Source organism: Lampetra planeri, chromosome 7 (assembly GCF_965212315.1).
Source record: "Lampetra planeri chromosome 7, kcLamPlan1.2.h2, whole genome shotgun sequence".
NCBI classification, from domain to species: domain Eukaryota; kingdom Metazoa; phylum Chordata; class Hyperoartia; order Petromyzontiformes; family Petromyzontidae; genus Lampetra; species Lampetra planeri.
In genome coordinates this window covers 854130-882049 of record NC_136113.1, presented here as the reverse complement: position 1 = coordinate 882049, position 27920 = coordinate 854130, and the positions used below count along the sequence as shown (strand labels likewise).

At 42.2% G+C, this 27920-nt stretch overlaps 1 protein-coding gene across 1 annotated transcript; it reads left to right on the top strand.

Moving 5' to 3' along the window:
- Nucleotides 1–1053: 1053 nt before the first annotated feature.
- LOC144719708 (ras-related protein Rab-1A) lies at nucleotides 1054–25005 on the top strand. Its single transcript, XM_078595846.1, has 6 exons — nucleotides 1054–1412; nucleotides 2179–2251; nucleotides 12704–12799; nucleotides 14396–14491; nucleotides 14983–15114; nucleotides 23573–25005. Exons 1-6 carry the CDS (start codon nucleotides 1390–1392, stop codon nucleotides 23768–23770), a joined length of 618 nt encoding a protein of 205 aa, XP_078451972.1. The 5' UTR covers nucleotides 1054–1389; the 3' UTR covers nucleotides 23771–25005.
- The last annotated feature ends 2915 nt before the right edge of the window (nucleotides 25006–27920 follow it).

Sequence of the window (27920 nt, the reverse complement as noted above, 5' to 3'; positions counted from 1 at the left end):
CATTTACGTGATAATTAAAGCTCTCATAAATCAAGACCTTGATAAAAAAAAAAGATTATATAGGAATCATCCATATACAACGCGATTACACGAATAAACTCACAAAATACAAATCAGAAGCGGCGTCATGTAAGGAGAAATTATTTCTTCAAATGAAATTCACAACAACGAAAGCCATTTGAAAATGGTTACGGTGACATGAAGCAGTGGAAACCAACCAGACGCCTCCCGAGCCGTGCCGGGCTGATACGGCGCCGACATGGCTCGGTTGTGCAATGGAAAAGAGGTATGATTAGACTGGCCTGCCAAGTGGCTTTTGATTCGAAGAGCTGGATATGCAGAATTATTTAGTTTTTTTTCTACAAATTAAATCGGATGAGAGTCTGTGCAATGATTGGTGCCCGGGCTGAGAACTCACGACCCTTGAGAGCCTAAGTTCAATCGGTGTGGCTCTCTCGCCACTCGGCCACCTTTTAAAATACGCCATGTCAATAACAGTGACTCGAATCTTTCCGGAGTAATCATAGAGGAAACTGGCAATTGTAACATGCACCTATCTACGTGACTTTACCGAAAGACCAAAAGAATATGCTCCACCGCTTTGCAAAATGTATAAAACGCGTACAGTCGGTTCGTATCTAGCAAGCACGCCCCTACGAGAGGCCACGCCCACGCAGCCGAGACCACGCCCACGCACCCGGGCCACGCCCATTTGAGACCACGCCCACGCACCAGAGGCCACGCCCACGCGCCCGGGCCACGTTCACCTGGCCGTGGCCACGCCCATTGCCACTCGTCCAACGCTCGCGGCGACGCCCACACACGACACCTCGTCCGTGGCCAGCCACCGACGTCTCCACGTCACAGAACCCAGGCTCCACTTCCGCGCCCCTGCTGCCTCGCGTCACGTGATCCGCGCACCCCCACCACCCCCCCACCGCGGCCCCGCCCCGCACGCCGCAGTCATGTGATGCCACGTCTCCCGATGACGTCGGCGCGGGCGATCCCATTTAATTTGCCACAGCGCATAGGCGCCGCGGCGGGCCGGAACGCGTCGCGATTGGTCGGTGGGGGGTCGCACGCGCCGCCGGCGAGCCGACGCCCGATTGGCGGGCCGCTCGGGCGCGAGCCAATGGGAGGCCGCGCCGCGCGTCCGGGGCGCGCGTGCGCACTGGGGAATGTAAAGGCGCTGCCGGAGCGGAAGGCTCGGCCATTTCCTGCCCTGCCCGGCGCCATCTTGTGTGGAGCCAGCGACGTGCGGAGGCGCAGAGACAGCGAGAGAGCCGCGTCCTCGTCGTCTCTACTGGCACCCCACAGGCTCCTCATTCCCGCAGCGCGCTCCGTCACGCCGCGCAACGACACTCTGCTGCACAGTCTTTTCTCCCAGCGATGTCAACCATGAACCCCGAATAGTAAGCGGCGGCGACGACGGCGGCGACGCGAGTCCGGAGTCTGGTCGGCTGAGGGTGGTGGGGGGGTGACCGGGTCGTCGTGGGCGATGCTTGACCCGGGGCCCGGAGCGTGAGAGGCAGACGAGACGCGGGCGGGCGGACGGAGAGAAACGGGAGAGATAAGAGGGGAAAGCCCGTGGTTGGGGAGTGTCGGGGCCCGGGCGGGGCCTGCTGCCGGGTGCTGCGCTCGTAGCCGGCGGGGTGACGCGGCCGCCTTTGTTTTCACTGGCAGCGAGGCGAGGCCGCTTCGCTCGGCTGTTGTCGAAGCGGTGAAAGTGTTGCCGAATGGGGACGCGCAGTCGCGTTTCCCCGAGACCAACATGACATTCGAGCTGACATGGTCCAACCTCGACTTGCTCGCTGCCCTTGTGTGCCGGGCCCGATGGGCGTCAGCGCTGTCGGGCCCAGGGCGTCCTCTTTAAAGGGTTTTGCGTTAGAGAGGTAATTTTCTTGGCGGAGCTGTGGGGGTCGCCGCAGCATCGGTGTCACCTGCCGTGTGGCCGTTCTTCCTCGCCCAGTAAACAGATCGCGTTACACTCGGTTCACCTGACGGCGACCGACGGTGTGTGGGTGACGGGGCATGTTTTACCGGCGAGTTGGCGTGGCCGCGCCGCGAGGCGGTACATCTCCTCCGTGGGGTTTCTTGTCTCCAAATACCTGTCCACACGTCGCGGGTATAATGAGTGAGTGCCCTCGTGTTTAACCACTGAACGCGCTCTCTCGGCAGTGACTACCTGTTCAAACTCCTCCTCATCGGCGACTCCGGCGTTGGCAAGTCGTGTCTGCTCCTGCGGTTCGCGGTGAGGCCCCCCTCGTCCCGTGCCGCTGGCGCTCCCTCTCCTCGTTATATCGGCCCAATTAAGACAAGGGAACGCATTCTACCCCCCCCCAATCCCACAGGGGCACGTTTTTATGGGTGCTGACCTACAACTGTTATCGTTTCAATGAAAGCTTGCGCCACCTGCCAATGCGTTTAAGACGCACACGTCACCAACTTCTCAGAGCTCGCGTAATGTGAACGCGCTATACAGTACTTGTTTTACGAGATTATATATATTTTTTGTTAAATCAAGTTTGTAATGTTTTTCAACGTGGCTTACCGTTCCGCTTCATATAATCCTTAACCAAATGTTGGTCACCATATACATTTTATTGATCTCGTTCGAAATTTCACCATTAATACCGGTGTAAATAGGATATTAAAGGAGTGCGTACAGGTTACTAATGCCAAAAATAACCTCTGCATCGATGGCAGTCTAAGTACTTGTGTATAGTGGAGTTTATGCTCTTGGTTTTGTTAGCTTTCAATATGCAGATGTATGTATTTCTAAGGGGCATCGGTGTTGCGCTGTGTTACTGTGAAGTGAAACGTTTATTAACCTCTTAAGCTAGGACACTCGTGTACATCTTGCGCTGGTGGCTGCTTAGGTGAGGAATGTTTAGTAAGTCATGCAGTGTGCCAGTCAGCTGACGAGAGGAAGTGACAACGAGTGGTCAACATCCACAGCAGAACAGTATTCACTTTGCCTATCCGTGTAGTGTCTTTAGAGGCAAGCCAAGTTATATAATATTCAAAACCATTAGACTTTATAGACAAACCATTGCTATAAATAATGTGTTTTCAAGATAGTACATGTGTTTCTTTGAATCCTACCGTTTGAGTTAAGCACCGGATCTCATGTGGCACGGCAAACCACTGTCCTTCAAGCATACAACACTTGTAGTGGCAACATAACCTCATGTTTTGTGTTGGGTATACTTCCGTATAAGTCTTGTGGCCTTCAAAATGTGTTAACCAAACGATTGTCAAGTATTTTATGAACCGTCATACATCCGTGGAGTCATATGTTTGGGTTATGGTGTATTGCTTTGCAGAGTGACATTTTGGAAACTCATGAGATGTGGGTGTCATGCTAATTTGAATGTAATTATTCTACCATTAGTAAAGTCGAATGTGTATAGTACAAACATTTGTCTTTCAGGAGAGTAGATTTCCACATTTATTACCTCAGAAATCCAGATAAGGATGCTTGAAGGTAGAAAGTGCAGTGATTTTTGAAATTGTTCCTTTCGCAACCTATTTAAAAAACCAGTTGGTCAAGTTTCTTACGTAATGTTCCACATTTCTTTAGCATAACCATTTCCTGACCCCTTTATGTTGAATCTGGTTGGTGGTGGTGAATCCAAAAAGATGCACGTTTACAATTTAAGGCATTGCAGTCCGTAAACATTTCAATGCCATCTTGCTTTAAAATCCAAATATGGTTTTATATGCACATGGCATTATTTTGATACATAACATTTGCAAGAAAAAAATGTGAGTTATACAGTGGTGGCTATTATAATTTGTACTTTGTTAAAATGTTCTCGTAGATACTTCATCAGGAAATGGTAGTTCAAGATGGATTGCTGTTTTTGTGCTGTAGTTAAGATAAGAGTAGCATATACGAAATAATTATTTGGGCCACAACATCAATGCTGCAGAAGATGCCAGCGTATTTGTGCCTGATTTATAGCAGGGCACGCACTGCAGAAATTAACAGGCAACTGCATGTTTTACCACGATGTTTTGGGAACTAGAGCTCTTGTAGGTGCGTTAACCTCCAGGCCCATTCATCAAATGTAATGTTACGTAATTTACCATACGTTTACATATCCAGATAAATAGCTCTGAACAATAACTTTATAAGAGAATGTTCGCGTTGATGAAATCACATGTACCTGACTACTCATCAGGTTGCTTCGTAACCCCTTGTCACAGTGCAAATCCCTATATTTTTTATTACTTACACAGGAAGGCAGGCGTGTGTGCATATTGTCCACGGAACTAGTCACCCAAGTCTATATTTCATGAGTGATAGTCTAATTGTGCTCTTTGGTTACTTAGCATGAATTGCCAAGTAATTGTACAATACTCCTCTCCCCGTTAGCTGATATAATGTTTAATCTACCCATGTCTGTGGAGAAGTTTGAAGGAGTTTGGGCTTGGGCACAATAGATTTGTATTTAGCTTTTTTTACCCAGGAAAGACTCACTGAGCCTCGTGACCCTGTTTCCGGAGGGTCTTGAAAATGTGATGATTGCGTCGTGCAGTCTTTCTATTTAAATTAATTTCCGGGTAATTTTTTTTATATTTTCTCATTTGGGCAATGACTCCGGTACACAATGGCTGCTCATGCGATTGGTGTCACAGGAGCCGAAACATCCATTTTGAAGCATATTGCGGTTCTCTACTTTATCCGCTGGGTTTGAACTGTAAACCTAGGCCCTGTGAAGGCCCAAACTAACTTGTATACCCCCCCCCCAGTCCAGTTGTAAATGAATGCAGACATCTCTAGAAGGAATACATTAATATTTATATTAAGTATTATATAAAAAGAGAATCTGTATCGTTTTGTGGAGGATCATTATTTGCAAGTAAAATATCTGTATGGCCAGAGTGAAGACATTGTTCGGGAAAGCCTAAATGTTAAACTGAAGACAAGTGGACAGTCTCGTGTGATTGTCGTCCCTTGGGCTGTTGTCTGCTTTCTGTAGGTAGTTCTAAATTAAATATGAGTTGAAATTGGGAATGTATGTTGAGGTTAATTGAGATATAATTAGAGAACCTCAAACTCATAACAATTTTAGTTTTTTTTGGTGGTGTAAGCGTTTATTGTAGCGTTCAAGGTGTTTTGAATTGGGCAACACAATTGCAATTGTAGCATATTGGAAGAAATTAATCTGAATCATTCCTTATGTGTCCTTTGAACGTCTTGCATTGAAGCCACATTAAAATGATCGCCAGGAGTTTAAAATCTGCTGTATCGCTTCTTTAGAATGCCTTGGTTATTGATGACAAATTTAAATTATTTAAAGGGTACCTTAATGTGTCACAGCTTTGGTTATTGATAAACATTAATAATTTTCGTACCAAGTGCTTTAGCCACAGACTTGGTCTAAATGTAAGCATCATAACTGATTCAGACTGCCTGTCAATAACTTGGGACTCTCGAGTGTTCACTTGAAAATGAATGTGACACGTATGCCACGCATTCTATTGTACACATGTTCTCTTACACTTGTCTGTCTGGTTTTCTGATTCATTGGTATATCAGTTTTTTTTATTTAGAAAAGACTGCCTAAGTGGTAATTTGCAAGGCACTTTCTGTAGGACAAGGACATGTAATAATGTCGACCTGTCAGTACAGTTCATGAAACCTCACTCAAGCCTCCCTGTTTTTGCTGTTTATAGGGTCGTGCCCCTCTATTCAAGGTGATAGAGTGATACAAGCATGGGTGTGCAGGACCTTGTCATTAATCCAATCATTATAAATAAGGTTGTTATGTCGGGGTTTGAGTCCCCACAAGATATACATGCATTCTGGCACTACGGGAGATTACATCACAGGAAGTGATTGTGCTTTGCTTCCACTGACATAATTCGTCACTCAAAATGTTATCAATGTTTTTACTTGGTTGAATAAAGTGTGTGGCTGAAACAATGCAAATTTAACTTATTGGTCGTTACAATGCACAACTACGTTCAAAAGGAATTGTCACCAAATGGGAAAATGTGTAGATAATGCACAATTTTAAATAACATGCCAGGAAACCATTGGAATCTTACCTTGTTGCATTTGGAATGATGTTATGAATGTTTGCATGGGTAATTGGTTGCTGTGCACAAGTATGTTCTGTCAACTTGTGTAGGAATTTTGAGATGTATTTTCCATCTCGATAGCATGTGTTGCTCGGAGATTACTCGACAGCATTTTCAGTGACATTTTCTATTTTGTGTAGAGGGACATCCTTTTTGTCAATACACTGCTGTGAGGGTTATTTGACCATACTTCACCAAGCTGGTCATTGCAGGTTGGTGAAGATGAGTAGCATAGATGTTAGTGTTCTGACAAAGCCAAATGTCATTCTGCAAGGCCTGTTTTTAACCACGATGCACGCTCATCCAAGCAGTATTCATGTTTAACCCTGCATAGCTTACCAAGATCACGGAATATTATGGGTGATTTTGTCTTATTACAAGGCGAAAAACATGAATACTGTATTAGTAAAACACAGTATGTATTGGGGATTTTGTAAACATACATAGTTGTACATAAAAACAAGCTTGCTATAGCAGGCCATCTTGAAATGTTTTGCCCACATAAATGAGCTCATTTTGACTTTACAAGTCGGGACTGCATTGTCATTTTGTGGCATCTCCCACACCTTCCGATTAGCACGGTTGGCTCGTGCAGTGCTAAATAAGTTCTGCATATATACATCAGACTTGCATGCCACTCCTTAGGCATAATCTTCAGAGTGCCTGTCAATAGTAATGACTGCAATCAATGTGCATTATTCCACTCTCAGCCAACCACCACCCTCATTTCTCTACCGCCTCTATATACACGGTAATCAATATGCACTGTGCTTCATGTATACAACATACGGTACAATAAATACATACTCGTATAAAATTACAAACGTGAACATTTACTTACATATGCATACGTGACACGTGTACATAAATCCTAAGAGATGTAATGGCGGATCGATTCCTACATGTGCAAGCATTGATGCGTTTCGATTGATTTATGTTGAATCTTGCCGCCAGTAATGAATTCTCCATTTAAAATAATCGATTCTCGACTTGAATTCCACTATTCTTCGAAACGTGGTGGTGGGGGAGATGAATAGTTACACATCTAATGCATATACTAGCGCACACATGCACATCTACAATACAGTACATAAACACAAACATTCATAAATATACATAAACACATGCGTTAACTTTCATATTAGCGTATATACTATACACGATGGTGGTGTGGCAACGACCCCACGCAATGGCCACCTGTCCTTTTCAGTTCTGATGTTTACACATCGTATATAGGCTCTAATTTCTTCAACGAATTCCCAATCCCTTTCGTGCCCTTTCTGGAATATGGAGCATACGTCCCACTAGCAGCTGAAGCCAGATCTCGCATTTGACCGTATTCAAAGTTTTGCATTTTAACCTTAATGACCTGTTTGTGAGAGTGGGCCGATACCTTTTGTCAGTGGGAGGAGCCCTCTCACCGGAGCCCCACAGGTGATCTGGTACAGTCCATATCCACGAATCGGCTGCGCTGGAACGGTCCTCCGTCCTCATTCTTTTGGGATGATGTTGCTCTCGGTTTCACCCGGCTCGCTTCTGCAGTGGAGAAGACGTACGTCTGGAGATTGTTGTAGGCGTGACTTTTTTCCATGCAATTCACTTTTCACAAATGCATTTCACCATATTCACCATTTACAAGATTGTTTTGTTTTTGTAATTTTTATTGCAACAGTATCAACGCAATTGTGATTATTCTTTTAAATGTATCAAAATTAAGTTCTATTAGTTTTGCTGTCATGCATAGCATGTTCGTGGAGTTGACCTATATACATTTTATTCGATAGCTAATAGAGCTACAATTCAATACTTCTCTCCACTGTGGTGTAGCCTATGAGTCCCGGTTAACGTGAGGTAAATGTATGGCATGGGCTCCCTTCTCTTTATCCCTAGGGCTCTCAAGCTGGGGGATTTTGATGTTTAAGCATGTCTCCGGTTGTGCATCACTTTTCATGGTCTAAGCACTTTTCTTGTGGTTAATTATTTCCCTGCCATTTCTCATGTCATGGCCCAAACAGGCCACTCCCCTATGAAACCGACCATTCGAGAATTACAAGGTCCCTTTGAGGAAAGGCATGGCCACACCTTTTTTCTATCTCCATATTGGGCATGATTTGGCTGACTGCTGCAACTATATTGCTGCCCTATATTTAAGAGAATGAAGAGTCTCAAGGGCTGTAAGGCTAGCGTGCTGGTGCAGGCTGAAGCGCCCATCCACAGTGATTGGTGGTGCGTGCCAGCTGACCCTAATTTCTGACGTTGGAGCTCCTGAGGCTCACTGATAATTACTTACTCTTACCCATATGTATTGACCTGCTGACTAAAAATACTGACCTGGATAACCAGTTAACACCCTCAGGATCCTCAAATAAGATGTGGTCTGTATACTTATTAGACTCAATGATGTAGGCCACAGTTCAAGTCGGCATGTATTCGAAGGCTCATTAGGCCTCTGCCCTAATGCCCCAAATTGGGGAAAGGGGGATACATTTCAGGCTGAAGGCGGTTATAGAAAAAAATGCAGGTGGAGTCGTAACGCTTCCCCCTCAACCCATCGCACTACCATCCACTGTCAGAATGTAAGCCATGTAAATTGTGATCACCCAGTACGTCATAATATTAATAATTGACATGTAAAAGGCGAATTTTTTCCATAGATTTCAATACACCGTGTGCGTGTATGTATGTATGTATGGTGAACTTCCTTCGCACCATACGTAGCAAACCATGCAAATAGGTGTGGATAGCAGGACGTAAACAGAACCAGGGTAAATGGCCTGAACTAATAAGTGAAAGCCAATTTAAAAGGTGAGTTTTCAAGAAGGACATGAATAACTCGACTGACTCCGTTTGTATTATTACCAAAGGTACAGTGTTCCGTGGTCTGTGAGCTCCACTGGCAAAAGCCCAATCAGCTCAGGAACAGAGCCTTGATGTCGAGGTACTGAGAAGGTGATCCGAATATCTCAGGAGCATATTTTGAATATAAACATTGTGGAGCTAATTCATTCAGAGCCTTGTAGGTCAGCAGCAGTATATTATAATTTACTACTACAAGAGAATGTGTGCTCGTGAAACGGTGTATTCGTAAGCACTCTAGCAGTTGCATTCTGAACGAGGTGGAGTCGAACCCAGGACCTCACTCGGAATCCCGAACAGTAATGCGTTGTAGTAATCAAGTTGGGCGAACACAAGCATGAACCAATCTCTCAAAGTAATGAGGTGTCAGGAATCGATGCAGCCAGGCAATATTTCTAAGGTGAAAGATTGGAGTTCTAACCACCCTGGATATGTGCCTAAAAGGACAAGGACTGGTCAATTTTAGCGTAGTTATTTATTGAAAGACTAACTATACAATGTTTTTTTTTATCTGGTGCATCAGCAACAGCAGACTAACATTCGTCATGTTTAGTTTTAATGTGGTAATGTTTGAAAAGATGCAGTCCGTGTTTTAGACGTTTTGGACTGGAAACGTGGTGTTTCTCCGATCAAAGTCCATTCCACACTGCGAGCAGCATTCAGGCAGAGGTTGCCAAGGTGTGTACCCCACATGGCGCTTTTGGCTGATCCACGTATACGGTAGTGTGGTACTGCATGACACTGGCTTGTGCCACCCCCAAACTACCCTCTCTCTGTTGATCTGTTACACCTTTTTTTTTCATTTTATTGTTTAGCCAGGACTGCTTATCGGCTGACGTCTATTCTTGTAAACTATAGTGTTTGTCCACTTACTCATCTTAGTGATGTCACGTCTTTCATTAAGCCTTCCACCAAAATAGCTTATGAGCTGAAGCATGAGGGAAAATCAAAACATTTCCCCCGCACCACAGGGTAATGGTCCTGTGCTAGCAAAGTTGGCAAAGATGTTTATTCCTTGTCTGTGTAGTTTCCAACCAGCGTCATAAACATTACCCAGCGGTATGTGAGTTTCCTGCCACCAAGTAATGTGTTTTTTGCCTCTGAAACCAGGATTTCAATGAAGTAATCACTTCTTCATCACTTCCAAAACTATTTCATGGGAAGGGGACTTCAATATTTTGCATCATAGCAAGTGGATTGGTGGTGCAGCATGTGTTGCACCAATTCACACCCATGAATTAGCTTACAAGTGTGTACACCTTACATTTCTATATGTTTAGGTAACCTTTAGACGTAGTTCATATGCTCGTCCGGATTAATAAGATTGTCGCACAAAGCATTCGTTGATGGTCCTGTGTAAGTTCACTGGATTACATACATTGCAGCATGTTACTTATTTTCTTGTATACCAATTGACAAATTACATTTTCATAACGGACATATGAAAGTGTACATAACTGTATAATAAGGCTTCATAGGTTTCGGAGGAAACAAGGTTCAGTTAAATGCTTTAGGCACGCAGATATTTACTTAAAACAATATATTCTTAGGGTTTCATGGAAACTCCCAGTATTTAAAGCTTAACTTGGAAACATGTACATCATTAGACCTCCTTTGCCAGTACCAAAATATAATAGGGGTTTTCCCCTTTTTTCTGGCAACAAAACTGAAACCTTTTTCCAAGGAATCATGTGTGCATTAACCACAATACTTGTGGTCAAAATGCAAACAAAAAACACTGATAATATATGCATTGTCCTTGAAACTGATTGGTCTACACCAGAGACGGCTTTCTTTTGAAAACATGTGTTTTGTAGTATTCAGTGGAAGCTCTGAAGATGGAATGACCAATACTTATGCTGCTTTATAATACTGTATATAGTTAAGTGGAGATTTCCAAAATTCAGCCAAATTAAGGTAGTTTTCCAAAAACTCTCAAAGTAGTGAGAGCAATGATTGGTGTGCAGGTTTGCCATATTTTGACTTGCATGGGAAGGAACGCTTTAGTAGCAATGCATGGTTTAGATGTGTTTTTGTAGCGTAAGTAAAGTAAAAATTCCCTCTTTAGTTAGTGATTAGAATTTGTTTCACTATCATGAATCACTGATGCAAAACATGAATGCTTTTGATATCTTTCATTTGGAATGTATTTTCATTGTAGGTTAAGGTTTTAGTATTCATTGAGGTCCAGACATGTAAATCTATTATATAAAAGGGAAATTTGTGAATGTGTCTGTTCGAAATGTTTAGCATACTTCTCAACATGCAACAAATTTGAAATTTGGCATGTGGGTAGCTTCCAGACTGTACACAATGCAAAAAGTATAAAAAATAGACTTTTGTATTTTGGCGGGGGCGCAATAATGGAAATCGATTGCACAGCAAGTGAGCGGTGACATCACATCTGTGATGGACTAAACTATTTCCGTGCGAAGATCGGGTACACCTGCTAGTAAGCAATACATTATCATGCTCACATTACGTGTATAATTATGTATGCAAGATTGTTGGGTTTTTTACCCTTGTGTTGTATCTCATTTCTTTGTGTAGACCCTGCCGCCACTACATGTGCTACATTGACTACAATGTCAATACATTATTCTGAAATCATATTTCTACTCCGAATCACGACGATACATCTCATCGTGAGGGAGTCAAATTGCTACATTACTCCGTTAATCCCTTATTTGGCCTGCACAAATGACAGTTCGAATACAAAAGAAAGTTATCTCGAACATAACTAGTTGTAACATAAACAGCATTCTTGACAAATGGTAGACAAACAATCAAGTCAAACCACTGTACAATTTGATAATTCTAAGTACTATAGTTGTAGCAATGACGCATGCTGCCCAAACATGGTTAGCTGTGCTTAAAACTAATTCGATGAGGGCACAGGCCTACACTCCTTTGGCAGAATTTTAATTCCCAACAACACGATGTGAAGACACATTGGTCTTATTGAGTCCACACCCAAGTGATCCATCTGTCAAATATATTGTTTTTGAAGACATAATCTTGTTCATTAGTACATTGTTATCACAGGTAGAGGGAGTTATTCTAAATTTGTTTTTTTAATGAGGGTGTTGTAAAAAGTAAAGCGTTTTTTCCCAATTTAAATTTCTTCGTCAATTGGCTATGTACCTGGTATCACGTGATCAAAGATGGCAGGACCTTTGCACATTTCAATAGCAGCAAGCTGTTATTTATTGTCCTCTTGAGGATGTAAGGGTGAGAGAAATCTATTGAAGAATGATGCTTCAATATGATTGCAACACTGAATCATGGTTGTGTTAACGATGTATGCAAGGCTCTTTGGACCTCCCTGAAGGAAACTATGTGGAATGTGGTTCGACAGTATTGCCGGCATGACTTGGGGACCAACCATAACAGTTGTGTGATGCTCTGGGAAGGAAGCTGGAGGGCTGCTGGAACAAGTACATTTTGGGAGAGGATTACTCCATGGATACATTTTCTGGCGTATTCAGTAACACATGTTCTTTGGAAATAACTATTGTCTCTTATTAAAACACCCTCGTATGCATTTAGTTAACGCATGAGTCAAACATTCATTAATTTGGTGAAATCTTGCCACAGAGCCAATCTCTACAACCTTTGCTTTTTCTATTGCCTCAGTAAGTGCTGTGGTTGATTTCATAATTTTACAGCCTTTCTCCAGGCCTCAACTCCCAGGTATAATGTACATACACCGAGTGACTCGGAAGTGCTCCCTGACCACTGTTTTCCCCCACAGGATGACACCTACACAGAAAGTTACATCAGCACAATCGGTGTGGACTTCAAGATCAGAACAATAGAGCTGGATGGAAAGACCATAAAGCTCCAGATAGTGAGTATTACTGTCTCCCCATGTATGCAATGCTCTTTTTGTCATCCATTGTTCTCGCATGTCATCAAGCGGCTGTCATGGTTATACAGTGGGTTCTGCGACAACGTGTGTTTTCATAACGCCAATTGGATACAACGCGCTGAATGTATTGGGGAACACGTTTTTTTAATACGGATGAGAATTGGACAACGTGATTGAGTGAATAGAACTGCGTCGCGCGAGTAGGAATAAGCGGTTGTGCGACTGCCTCTGTCGCATCACACAAGGCGGAATTACTACTAGATGCTACCCATGCACCTCAGTCTTTGTTCAGCCTGCATACGCATCTCACATTATCGCGGACTGTGCTTTAGCCTACTCGTCTCAAGCAGCCATCTTATCTTGTGGTAAGTGTTAAAAACAATGAGTTTATTTACATTTCATAAATATTCTTTACGGTTATACATTTTTTATTTTAAAAGATTGTATTATTAAAATCTAAATCTTGACTTAAAGCTTTCGTGACTGCAGGAATACATTATATGAGTATTTTGGTAAAGCCACGTAGATAGAAAAATTATAAAAATATCACGACGTTTCGATCGCAACACAAGCAATCGTCTCTCACCTGAAGACAATCGTCCATCACCTGAAGACGATTGCTTGTTGCGATCGAAACATCGTGATATTTTTTATCTACGTTGCTTCACCAAAAAGACCCATAGAATATTAAAATCTGTTAAGCGAGTCACTTAACACCCTTCATCGTTTTCTCTCTTCATCCTCCACGGCTACGTTTTCTATTGCTTAGCGACTAACACTAACATGCATTTTTCACTCATTTTAACGTTTTGTTTGATCCATAAATTATGTTATCAAACTTAAACATGGTCATTATAAAAGAACACTTAAAATCAACAATAGGACAAATTATAATGAAAAATGTCAGTCATGTTGGGGTTTATGAAACCGAGCCCTTAACATCTTAATTCCCATTGACTCAACGGTTATTTTCACTTGATTTTTCCATAACGCGTGTTCTTCAGGAACAACTACCACCTTATAGGAGAACTGACTTTACAGTTTATATTGAGAAAAATTGTCCTCATTTTAAGTAGTGCTATCAGGATTATTTATAACTACACATGAATACATATAATGTAAAAAGTACATCATGTTCCATCTCAAAGGATTTTCCAGGTCAAATATTTCAATTAACTTAGTGCTCTGAAATACTTCATAATAAAGATTTTTTGGTTAGATCGCGTAAATATAAACATGTCGTTATTTTAACTCTTTCCCAAAAAATATTTATTATGGATAATATTGGTTGCGAAAGCCTACAAGTTTAACATTTTTCTTTATTTGCAAAGTTTCCTTGGGTACATTTTAAGCTTGGTAGCAGTATATAATGGATGAATGCACTTAATGTCAGGCTCCAATTACCTATCCACTTCATAACAGATATCATAAGCTGCAGTTTTGCTTTTGGAATCGAACCATCCAAATGACTTTGTGACAATAGTCTATCCAGCTCCCATATGTTTGTTAAATTGATATTACAACGTGCTAAACATCACCCGGTAGTGCCTTGACAAGTTGTGTATATGTGTGCAGTGGGACACGGCAGGACAAGAACGTTTCCGCACGATCACCTCCAGCTATTATCGGGGCGCCCACGGCATCATTGTGGTGTACGACGTCACGGATCAGGTACACATGTAACCACGTTCGATTTTCAAATGTAATTGCATCTCTCATTCTGTGCACTGTGAATGCCTTTAACCCCAGAACTCTGGTGCCGTCTGTTCACTTTCATACCCTACTCTAACCTTGTTCTGATTAGCCATGACATTGTTTGCATTGCACTGCATGGCTAACAGCAGTGGCAAGTGATATCTGAACCAGTGCTCTTCCACCTGCCTTCAAGCTGCACTGACCAGTATGGTGAAGTATGTTCAAATAACCCCTACAGCAAACATGTTGTGAGGATGGCTTCATCCACTAGTGGATTGATGTAAGAGCTGTACTTTATACTATTTTAGACCTTGATTACCATGTAGTTTTGTATTTTAGTTAGCAATCAATATATAGTATAATACAGTTCCTGATGTCTATGCTGTTTGGGTTCTGTAGTGCATAATTTACCGATACAAATGCAACGCAATGTTTTACTGACAGTTGCATTCCGTTGCTTGGTGTAGGAGTCCTTCAACAATGTGAAGCAGTGGCTGCAGGAGATTGATCGCTACGCCAGCGAGAACGTCAACAAGTTGCTTGTTGGCAACAAATGCGACCTCACCACCAAGAAAGTGGTGGACTATACGACTGCCAAGGTGTGGTAATGCTTTGTTTCTCACAGCCCCTCATCTTCACTCTTCCAATTTCACCAGTTATTGAGATATATATAATCAGTTTTCCATTGTTTGGTTTTCACCCGGTCACGTACAAACTATTAGCAGTAGACTCATAGCCGAATCCTTAAAGTGTTCTATATGTTGTTAGCACGATAGAAGTTGGTGTAGAACATCACAGCATCCACCGCAGTTTAAATTAAAGAGTACATTTTGCGATATAAGACGCAAATAAATACTAAAACCGAGTTTTATAATGCCTATATTCCAAGGCACATTGATCAATGGAAAGATTTTCAGCTATAAATAACCTCAAATGTGTTCTAATAGAACCCATATAGAAAAAAATGTATGTTAATGTTATTAAGATGTTCACTTCACTTTTAAAATAGTGTGAACAGAATTTGCGTGCCTTTTGACACATTTTAGCCATGGTTCCGCAGCCGATGCCCCTTGGCCCAGTGTGCTACCATTATATGGCTCAACCTTTGTAACAAATGTTTGCCACCAATGACTACATCTGTACTGAGGTTGCATCTTATCAGCCTGTTTAACACTAACTGCAATAGGTCTCTTTAACTGAAAATAAGCATTACAATTGTGGTTCCAGGACATTTAAATGTTGTGCTCCTTTAAAATAGTGGCCGGTTGGCCAAAGTTGTTGCAGTCTTTGGTGACTTTTATATAAAACACCAGGGAAACTTTTGGGCTGGTCCTGCAATAGATTGTGTATATTAAGTCACCAGAACACGTCCCATTTTTATTTTGGTCAGTTGGTTTTGTGGATCTCTGCCCATTCCATAATTCTTAGCAATTTTTTTCTGGAATGTTGTGGTATGTAGCTTTACTCTTTGGTTCTTTTGGTCAAGTCACGTAGGTAGAAAAATTTAATAAAGAAATATCACGACTTTTCGATAGCAACACAAGCGGTCCTCACGCGGAAAAAAATAATCCAGCAGTGGAACTGCTGAACCAGTGAGAGAGAGCTGTTACAACAAGAGATATATGTGGCAAAGGGCAAGCAGGCGGGGTCTGAGCTGGAAAGGAATTCCATCCCCGGATGCAAGCACGTCAGTTGTGTAAATGGGGAAGATTAGGGAGAGATTAGCATGAAATTAGCTTCACTGCATAAGAGTATCGTCCCCGCATATGCGCACAACAGCAGTGTTAATGGGAGATTAGCACTGTTGATGGGAGAGAATAGGCAGAAAGATTAGGTGGATTAACAAGTTCAGTTCAGTTTCATTTATTAGGTATAACCCTGTCAGCCATGCAGCTCTCGACATGGGTGCAACCGCAACAAAACAAAAACATGAACAAGAAACATCTTAAAGTGACTACACGCAACAGAAAAATCCTGGAAAAAACGGCAACCTCTTCCATAAAAAACACCGTATTTCAATACTGTGTGCAAAAATCTGAGTGGGATGCAAGTCAAACAATAACCATGAGACAATGTAGATTACAGTTATCAGGCTAAATCTGTACTACAACAAAACGTTTTCAAAATCACCAAAATAAAGCTATAAAAACAATGTAACAGTGATCGTAGGAACTGTGATCCTAATTTAACAAACGATATACATAACGTGTACGACCAAGTTAGTGTCGTCTATGTGTAACACAAGCTGCGGTGCTGCCAATTGTGCTGTGAGAGGCAAGCGCGTCCATGCAAGAGAACCACCGCAACGGTGGTCGCGCCAGTGAGACGCACAGCCAGAACCATCGATACATCGAGGCTAAGGGAGCTGAGGTGGCATGTTAGTGAGACACCCTAGCCCGTTAATGCAGAGGCACCTAACAGGGCAATGCAATTCAGAGAGTCGGAGATAAAAGCCAAACGGCAGGGAAGAATGGAAGCACCACAGCAAGTTAGAACTTTGCTTGGTTAATAACATCCTTCCAATGATTGCTCCGCTTATACCCACTGTCTCGGTTGAAATTGTCCGTTTATATATCTGGATGGCTTCATGGACAAATCTTTGATGGTAGCCCGAAGGTTTGCAGAGTACCTTGGTCTTGGAAAAAACAATATCGTGCGAGCCCACTGCGTTATAATAATGATCAGCCACGCCAGAGGTATTGGTTCTGCCGTGTTTCAAATCTGCCTTGTGTTCGCGAACACGGTCCCGAGACATGTCGTTTTGTTTCCCCAATGTAACTGCTGTATGTAGCTTTGCATCGGCGAATAAGGAAACAATTTAAACTTTGACTATGAGTAACATTAAATATACTATGTGAATAGACATGTGCCTTAGCCCTCTTTGAGAGCTTGCCTATACCTGGGTCACCTTTACATGTAGATGCATAAAAAAAGTGTTCGTGTTCTACATAGCAATCTTTGAGGAACTACTGACAAGCTAGAAGGCAGCCAGGTGGTGAGCCAGCAAAAGCAAATTGCCCAGGCTCTGCAGTCCTCTGTATATTAGGATGTTTTCAGCTTATTAGTTAACTTGTTCATAAAACCTGATATGATTTTTAACTCTTGACTTAAAGCTTTCGTGACTGCAGGAATTCGTATTCTTTGGGTCTTTCGATAAAGTCACGTCGATAGGTTCAAAGAAAATAACAAAAAACTAAGACGTTTCGATCGCAACACAAGCGTTCGTCATCAGGAAGAAAAAGAGGGGGATAGCTGCTAAAACAGTCTGCTTCAGCAGTTTTCCCCCTCTTTTTTCTTCCTGATGACGAACGCTTGTGTTGTGATCGAAACGTCGTAGTGTTGTGATCGAAATGTCATAGTTTTGTTATTTTTTGTTATTTTCTTTGAACCTATCTACGTGACTTTACCGAAAGACCCAAATAATGATTTTTAACACTTTGTATCAAAGATCACACTTCCAAAATGTGTGTGTGTATATATATATACTCCAAAATGTGTAGAAAATTATTATTTTGGAGGAGTTGGAGACGATTTGATTCTCTTTGTTATATTTAAAGACGTACCCATCGGAAACCGCTCAATATAAAGATTTATTTTTTTATTAGAAAGAACAAAAATGTATCCACTTAATACTCTAAGGGGAAGCTCCTATATTTTACCCGTTTTCTAATTCTTCAGATTTGAACATCATAAAATGCATTTTTTTTTTGTTCAAACCGCTTGAAACCTTAATATCTGAAAAATAATAAAAGATACAACAGTGGTTCTCATTTTAATTTTATTTTATGTTTAACACTCTATGAAACGAAAATAACGCAATGTTATATTTTGAACGGTTTCTGAATGACATGCAAAAACATGTTTATGGGCACTTAAAATTGAGATTTGGGGCCCATAAACAAAGTGCCCCGTCCTTTGCCATGTGATGTGATGACATTTAGTTTGAAGATAAAGCAAATTCTTTCTAGGTTTCCCAACGATATGTGTTCAAAATAGCTGTCTTCCTATCTCCAAAAGTTAACAAGCCCCCCCAGGCATTTGTGAGGAATTAAACAATTCTTGTAACTCAACAGGTTTAATGCAGTCATCAACCATTGAAATCTTAAGGTGAAATCTACTGTCATGAATTGGTGTATGATAAAAAGTGGCCTTTCTCTGTTAATTATCCTCGGTATTCTGGTATCTGTTTCATTGGTTTAAACCTTCATGAAAATGTTTCTTACATCGTGAACTATTACTATCTTCTGTAGGTTTGTGCATAGCCAATATAACTAGCTTTACTGACTGAAAGCAATACTGTATAAGCCTTCTTTCAAACTAGGGCCGGAGAATTCTGTAATTTATAGCACACTAAACTGGGTCTAAGAGTCTGTTTTTACAACAAAATACAAACTTTGTGCCACTAAAATGAAACTCGTAAGTTAATTTATCCAGGATAAAAATCCTCGATCCCTTATCTTAATTGAACTTTCAAATCACAAGAGGTATGAAAGGTTATGTTCAGCAGGCCAGCTTGGGAGAGCAGGTTTGGCTTGCCATGCATAGCTCCAGGCCTTTAAGAGCACATTCCTTGCATTTTTTCTTCTTTGGCTGTAAAGAAACTGCCAATAAGACTGTTTCCAAGAGTGCCCCTAAAAACTACTTTGAATTGAAAAGATGGTGAGTGTCACTCCTGTCAACTGGGCCCTGTCAGTGTTACCTCTTTAGTTAATAATTTACTGTGATCCTGCTCGGCAAATATTTCAAAATATTAAAAAAATAAGCATGAGTGATTACAAAACAAAAACAACAAACATTGAACTACAGGGATTTAACTGGAAATGAGGAAAGTTCCAAATTTTCACTTTCAATTTGAGTATTGCAATATGAAACCCACACATTTTCCCAATACAGTGAAACCCCTTTTTATATGCAGCAGCTGTTGGTATGTTCCACATCTTGAATGCGGCTCTATGCCCAGCATATCAGAAGTCTCCAACATTAAAATCTATCGCTTATGTGGGGGAGGGGGCAACACGACTCGCAATTCACGTGACTTTCCGCACTGGAAACCCGTTGATTATTGCAAAGCTTAACCACTAAACTATCTCTTACACACCCTGAATGAATGGAACAAGTGCAACAAACCACTATTTACAAACAATGTCCTTATTTAAGTGGGCAAATAGGGAGTGTGGAACATGCCAATGGCTGCCTGGGAAACCAAGCTTCAGGTAAATGCAGACTTAGTTTATCCTCTTCTATTATACACGTGCCAAGTGTTTCTGCTTACCTGCGGATAAACATGCGTGTGTAGTAGTATCCACAAATAACACCCCCACGTCCTATATCGGTGCAAATAAGTTAGAATGTCTGAATTCCAAAATGGTGGATTTTTGTAATCCTTGTTTTAACATGTACAAAACCCCCCACAAATGAACGTGCACACATTTAAACAACCATACGTTATTTCATTTCAAAAGTACGCACACACAAAACATATATTTCACAAGTGGTGTTGGTAATACAAATGTCTGTTAAGAGGCATGAAGCTAACGTGCTGTGTATGCCAAGATCCAAAGTCGGCCATATGCTGACTGTCAGGACAGGTACTTTTACCCAGCACCTTCTCTGTCTAACGTTATGCACGGGGGGGGGGGTGTCCAGCACCTAGCTCATTGACTTTGTCTGCCCTGTTATGTTTGCAGTGCACCAAACACAAACACCTAAAATAATATTCACAAAGACATGTACCCACACACATGCCCATGTGCAGAACCACACGTGAAGCGAATGCACACGTACGAACATTCGCGTTGTAGAGGGTGGGGTCGCCACTCCTTTGTGGTTTCTTGATGGCCTCTCCCTTTTCCTCCCACTATCCGTACTGCTCCACAACCCCCCCTCCACCTCTTTGCCCTCTTCATCCTTTCTGTGTTGCACAATGTGGAATCGATTGATCAATCTTTAGATTTATCAGTCTGTACTTGTTCTTTCAAATGGATATGAATTAAGTGGCAACTCTAAATCGATGTCCAAGCTGTGCATCCAGCTGCTGGCATCAGAGGACTAAGAACGTTTGCAGTGCACACGAGTTCACAATGTGTTCCACTTTGTTGTGGTATGCTGCAGCCACATTTGGGTGGTTCTTTTATTTGCTTGCGAAAAGGTGATTGCACCTGCAGTGGCCAGTTTGAATGCTATTTAGAGCATCTTTGTTAATGTACGTCCTCTGCCCACCCTGTCTGCTGTAACTCCCCACATCACGTTGTACAAAACACTGACCACCTTCCCACCTCCATCTTCCTCCAGGAATCTGTTGTCCCCCATCTTGTGATACAATCAAATTGTATTAACTTAAACATTTTCCTCTTTTTTGGCAAGTAGTCTGCTTTGGTTGGAAAGCGTGAAGTGGATTTATTTTCTAATTGTGGCAGCATTGAGTGAAGCTTACATGAGCACTTTAACTGGAAACACCTCATCCTAATGGGCGAGTGGTTGGCTGCATAAACGCATTAAGGGAAACTTATCTTGGTTGGTCATAGAGCGGTACAAGTTAGGGTAAGAATAACGCTCAAGTTCTTTATTGCAACAGGCCACAGATTTTCATAAATTGCTTACCCCGAGGCAGTGTGTTTTACTTTGCTTGAGCCAAATTTGCTGTGCGCACACCTGTTCTGTTGCGCAACATCAAGAGAAGTAAAGTTATTGGACTGCTACTTGCTGCCGTTGTATTGATATGTTTGTGCTTCGTCTTGTGCATTTATTTTGAATCAATTCTGAATTGTTGATTGGGAAGCACTCATCTCCATTTGTGATCTTGAGCCAGTGTTTGAAATTAAATGTTTGTGGCATGGACCAGTCCACCAACTACCACTTTTTGACTTTTCCACAAAGTGGTACCTTTAAAAAAATAAATCCTGGAGGGAATTATGAGCTTGATTTAACCTTGTTTAACTAGGTAAAATAGATATGCTCTGCCATTATAGTACTAGCCGAGTGAAAGTACAGATATTTATTTAATAATTTGCGCACTGTGTCTGTGCCAGCCATTGCAGACAGAATCTCAGAACAAGGTGCGAGATAACCCATTGACACCTTGGTTTCTTTCAAGAATGGTGCGGCTAGGAAAACGGTGTGGTTGATAACCACATGAATGTCAAAATGCCATACATACCTCACCGTTAAAAGAGGGTAGAAAGCAATGATCACATTGATAATTGGTTCTTTACCCTTCTATCTGGCAACAAAACTGACACCTTTTTACAAGGAGTCATGTTTGCATAGACCGCAATACCTGCAGTCATAATACAAACAAAAGAACATAACTCTGATACACATTATTTAAAGTCATTGTTTAATGGATTAGTCTAGTTCATCATAGAGTAAAACAATTGAGGGAATTCAAGATGTCCTCCATTGGTCCACCTTCAAGCAGTGTTGTGAATTAATGAGCATTCTTCAAAGCCAGTATTAGCATTTGTCACAGGAGTTTTATCGCACATCTTGAATTACAAGGGTTTATGTCCAGTCAAGAATGTTATAAGGTCCAGTAGGTGGCAACACCGATATAAAAAATCTTGATGTTTTCTCTGTGACTTATGTAAGCTCTTTATTAATTAATTTTTTGCTCATTATCTAATTAGCATGTACATGTGCAAATAAAGGGTTTTACTGGTAGGAACGAAGTGGACCAGCCTACAACAGATTATATCGTCCGTCCGTCCGTGTAGCAACATCGCTCCCTACTGCAAACACTTGGCATGACCCTACAAAAACCTTTAGACTCAGTGACGCTTTCCTGGCTAAACAAGTGTAACATTCCCTTATAATTCCCTGAGATAGCTTTTAATTAAAACTTTTAAATTAAAATTTAACTCACAGCGCCCTAAAGCCTACAGCTAGGCCTAAAGCCTCGACCTACGCCTCAAACTCTCCCTTCGTATCGTACCCCCGCGTGTGTGCAAGGGAGTTAATGTTTAACAATGTTACATTCCCTGATGCTTTTAAATAGAAACATTTAAATTTAAAGCTTTTACATAAATAATAAAAACATTTAAATTTAAAATTAACTCACGGCGGCCTAAAGCCTACAGCTAGGCCTAAAGCCTAGAACTAGGCCTCAAACTCTCCCTTCGTATCGTACCCCCGCGTGTGTGAAAGGGAGTTAATGTTTAACAATGTTACATTCCCTGATGTTTTTAAATAGAAACATTTACATTTAAACCTTTTACATAAGTAATTAAAACATTTAAATAAAAAAAATTACTCAGCGGCCTAACGCCTACAGTTAGGCTTAAAGCCTAGAACTAGGCCTCACACTCTCCCTTCATATCATCCGATTCGGTGTAGCAACATCGCCCCCTACTGCAAACACTTGGCAGGACCCTGCAAAAACCTTTAGACTCAGTGGGACTTTCCTGGCTAAACAAGTGTAATAATAAATTATGTTTATATTCTTTGGTTATTCGTTCCTACCAGCCCACCCCGCAGGGTCCTGTTAAATGTGTACACAGTTGCTTAAAAAATACTTGGCTGGCATTATCAGTTAAATGTGAAAATGGTACTGTGCTGTATTTTTATGATCAAGTCATTGATCTGTCAACTGTGGACACTTATTAATTGAAACTGGGACATTTAGAATGTCTCAGTCTGTCCCCAAAATGTTTCTGCTCACTTTTACTTGAAAATATGTTCTCCAAAGTACAGGGTGTACCCATGCATTGCATATATTGGTGTCTTTTAAAATTTCCGAGGAGAATTATTTTATTTGGTGGTGTCTACATGTGTTTCAAGTTGTTTCCTGAAGTCTTTCAGTGTTTGTGTTCAGTTGCTACAGGTTTAAGTGTTCGTTAATTAAATGTTTATACGTCCACTTCCCCATTTTATATTGAGTAAACATTTACTTGTAGCTCAACTTCATGAGGGCTTGTGATTTCCTACTTGCCAACACGAGCATGCGTGTGGCAGTAGAAGCTGGCGAGGGTGGGTGCAGCGTGTTTATAACCGTCTTTGCGTGGAGTATTTTGTGTAACTTGTTGCTGTTGTGCGTGCCTCCTTCCCCGCCGGTGGCTGCAGGAGTTTGCGGATTCACTGGAGATTCCTTTCCTGGAGACGAGTGCCAAGAATGCCACCAACGTGGAGCAGGCGTTCATGACCATGGCAGCAGAGATCAAGAAGCGCATGGGGCCCGGGGCCACACAGGCCGGCGCTGGAAAGTCCAACGTCAAAATCGAGAGCACTCCCGTCAAGACAGGAGGTGGGGGCTGCTGCTAGAGGTGGTGTGAGACTCCCCCCCTCAAACCCCTCCTTCTCTCTCCACTCCCGGCCCTGACCCAACAAGATGACCACATGGCCCGGCACGTGCCTCCCCATGGAGAGTGGCAAGTGGTGGACGGGCTCTTGGGGAGGGCGTTGGACGGGTCGCTCCGCGGACACTCACGTCTCCACCTCGTCCCGGATGGTTTGTAGTGTCGATTATGGCTTGATTTGGATTAACTTCATTTTCTGGCTTTCTCTTCTCTTAAAAGTCAGCTTTTATGAGGTTGCACTTGCTCTCTGTCCTCCCACCCGAGCCTCTAAACTGCGATCGTGGCCACACACTAGTTTCAAATCGGCTGCCCTTTGGTGCCAGATGTTACTGTCATGCAGATTTGTCTCCTCGCACTGCCTGAAAATGAAGTTAACCTGAAGGCTGTTGATTGAATTTTTTTGTCTTGTGTATTTAATGAATAAATTAGACCAAAACATGTTAGATCTGGTTGTGATTTTTCAGTACGGTCGCTGATTTTATTCAAGGTAACAATGTCCCTAGGAATGTTTTGCTTTGCGGGAAAGAATAAAAAAGTTAATAAATCTAAAGGCTCTAATTTGTTAGCGGTTCTAAACCAGTAATTGAATACTAGTGTATTGTACACAATGTATTCTGTATTTGATTAGTTTAGAGCGCTGTAAAGGACATTTCCCCTTGTATAACATAGATTACCCCCAGAAGAAGTTAAACCATGGCTTGTCTGCTGTTGGAGACACTCACCTGTCTTGTCTGTAACCCTGCTGGCTTGCCTCGTTTTGTCTGGGCTCGCCAATGACTGGAAGTGGTGTTTTCGTTTGTTTATCAAGTGTAAATAAAACTGCCTGCTGCGGCCAAGCCACGCTTATGAGTGCCCCCACAACGCAGTGTGCCCCCTCCTCCCCAACCTTCCCGAGCCCAAACACGTGTCTCATGGGAGAATCGAGTCTACACCGCTGCAGTCACACATCTAGACAGGCTACGCAACCCAACTGCTGTGCAGCTGTTTGGAGGTGGTGGGTGGTGGTGGTGGTGATTAACTGGGAATGAACGTGTGTGACGGACAAACTATGCCAGCCGTGCACCCATTCTCACTGCACCATTCTGGCCTTTAAATGCATATTGCGCAAGGTTTCATGCTGTTGTTGCTCTTTCTCGCTCATTCTTGTGCAAATCATTTCAGAAACAAATAAAGTGTATACTGTTCAGTTGCTCCTGTTAACTTTGCTCTGTGTGTGTTGCTGATTTGTACACAGTGGCGGTGTGGGAGTATTGCATTCCTGGTTTTAAAATGTTTTGAAATTTAGATATGCAGTGCTAACTGTGGATGTTATCAGTACGAGGCCCAAATTAATACTTGGTCAAATTTGTTCTGGTTGGAGTGGAGTAAATGGCTGGTTGGTTGCTTCTTCGGGTCAACTTTGGGCTTTCGGTTCTCCCCCATTGCAGACAACTCATTGTCTGCACACTGAGCAATGTCAATTTCCTATTTCTCCCAAGCTCCTTTTATGACCTGTCGGTTTTTAATTAAAGATGTTAATGTGTTGGGAAACACGACTGCGATGGAGGCCTGGTTTTTATGTTGGCTATGAGGGTTTGATTGCATTGCCTTGGATGAAACAGTCGTCGGTGTTGTGCCTTTTTTTTAGATTAAATTTTGCGCTCATGTTGTATGGAGAATCCGTGTGTGTCGAGGCTCTGCTTGAAATGCAGCGGGCGTAGTAGACGCGGGGCACGCGGCTGATGCCGCATTGTGGGCGCGGCATCGGACCTCCCCTCTCTCCCCACTCTTCCCCACTCTCCCATCGTGAGGGATCGCAGCAAATGTTTACACAGGCGAGCAGCAGAAGCAATATAAAACCTGCCACTGCTGCAGGGAGTTCACTGTAACTGATGACATGCATACTTAATCCTTTTTAGCTCATCAAGCAGACAACTCCTGGGGGAAGGAAGCAATTATAAGACGTCCGTAAAAATGTGTACTATCTGGTGGAAGAGTTATGCATGCAGTTTTTTGCTTGGCTGTTATGCTGGTTACAGTAGCCCTTTATACTGTTGCAGGGACGACGTTGTTTACTCTTTATATAGAATATTGGTTTAAACTTCCTGTCATGCATTTTTGTGAATAGATGTTAACGTCTTAAGTGATTGCTTTGTTTATTTTCAGTTATGGGCCATCAGTACTGGCTACCCACCCAAATCAGTTTTGAGTCTTGTTTGAACTACCGCTATTATATGATTCAACAGTACACATTCTAGTATATATTTATCAGTGCATCATGTAACCAAGACCCTAGTCCATATATACACTCCTTGGCAAAACTTAAAACCACTATAGAAGGTTGTATGTTTACATGCCACTGGTTAATAGACAATAAAGCATAATAATACAAGTTGGCCTTGATTAATGTTTCAATTGTGTTTATGGTAATATAAATCATCACGTGCCCTAATACCATGACCAACATACACACCTTTGGTAAAAAAAATTCAATAAGTTAACGGTTATTCATTTGAAACATGTAAATGCATGTAACCAAAACATTGAAGACGAACATAATTGTCGAAGAGATGTGGGTTCTAATGTAAGTTTGAATTTCCAAAACAAGGTGATAAGGCACACTTCCTAATTGGTGGTGACATTTGGCGGTGTTTTGGAACCACTCGCACAGTTTGCCTCGAGGCAATTGTCCAATTGCGCGGGGTGAGCTGCAATACTTAAAATCTGAATTTAGTCGATACAAGGTATGAATTAGTGCCATGTGTTCTTTGGATTGGTGGTCGCCACAATATGCAGCCATCGCGTACAAGCTGTGATTGCCTTGTGCAATAATGCTGAATATCAGTTTGTGGCAGCAGTGGGGGGAGGGGGGGTGCGCTGGAAAGAAACACCGCTGTCATGCAAGTGATGCAACTGTTATTGAGACACATTGGCAATGGCCTCCACATTCAAGTGGTCTCATTGCACGGGCTGGTGAGAGACTTCATCTGCTTCCCCATTACCTGTTGGCCGGTGTGGCGTTGAGGGAACTTTCACATCGGCAACATTTGCACCGTGGCCCTTAATGGTGTTTTCTCTCGCATCACCATGTTATTCATTCACTCCACCTCTGCTCTTCTGCTCCCCAATCACGATCACGGCCCATCGAAGCACTCTTCTGATAATTACTCCCCCCCCCCCCCCCGTTCACCCTTTCGTTCACTATTTGCTCATTCCACATTTACTCACCAGGCCATTCGTCCACGATCACCAGCTTGTCCTCGGGCCAACCGTTCTTCTCGACACATTTACTTCACCTTGCCACCCATTTCGTCACGTTCACGTTGGTAAGCATCCACTGTACCCTCATCTACATTTAGTTTCGGTCTGAACCCCCATTCAGGATTACATTTACAATCAACTTGTGGAGCTTAAGGGAACACGTGTCTGGCGAGAAAGGACCCCCCCCCCACCCCGCTTTGAACGATGAACCGTGAACTTTGGCAAAAACGACTCCCAACTGAGAAGTTGAGGCTGTTATTGGAATCCATGGCGCACTTTCCCTTCTCGGTCAAATAGATTCGCGACATGCATGCTGGTTTGGCCTCTACTGCAGCATGCCGCTCCGCTCCCTTCTTGATCTGTCTTTTACCATTGTATTATTTCGTTGCGGTAATGTGAACCTCAACTCGTGCTGTTAAGTATAAAGCGATTGCGTTACTCAAACTTCGATGGAGTATGCTGGGTGGTGCAGATTGCATGGCAGTGAAATCGTACACTAATGTCGAAGGTATTCACTTTTCTGGGTGGTTATTTTTGTTTGTATATGGGTCTTGAATTCTGGCACGTATTTAAACCGGAGAGCATATGTGACACAATACAGTACTGGTACAGACTGGTATGTGAATGCATCAACACATTTACCATACAGGAAAAACACTGCACATCCATAATACACAATTACTACGGTAAAGTTTTATTATCGAATGCTACCACAAGTGTGCTGATTGGTAGTCAAATGTTTAAGAAATAAAACTTCACAGTACTGTAGCGCAGTCATGGATGACCTTTTTTCATTTTAAACTCTGCACATGTACAATTGTGTATAGAACTGGGAGTGCAGTCTACAGGAGTCCACTCGTTTATACCCAATGTTT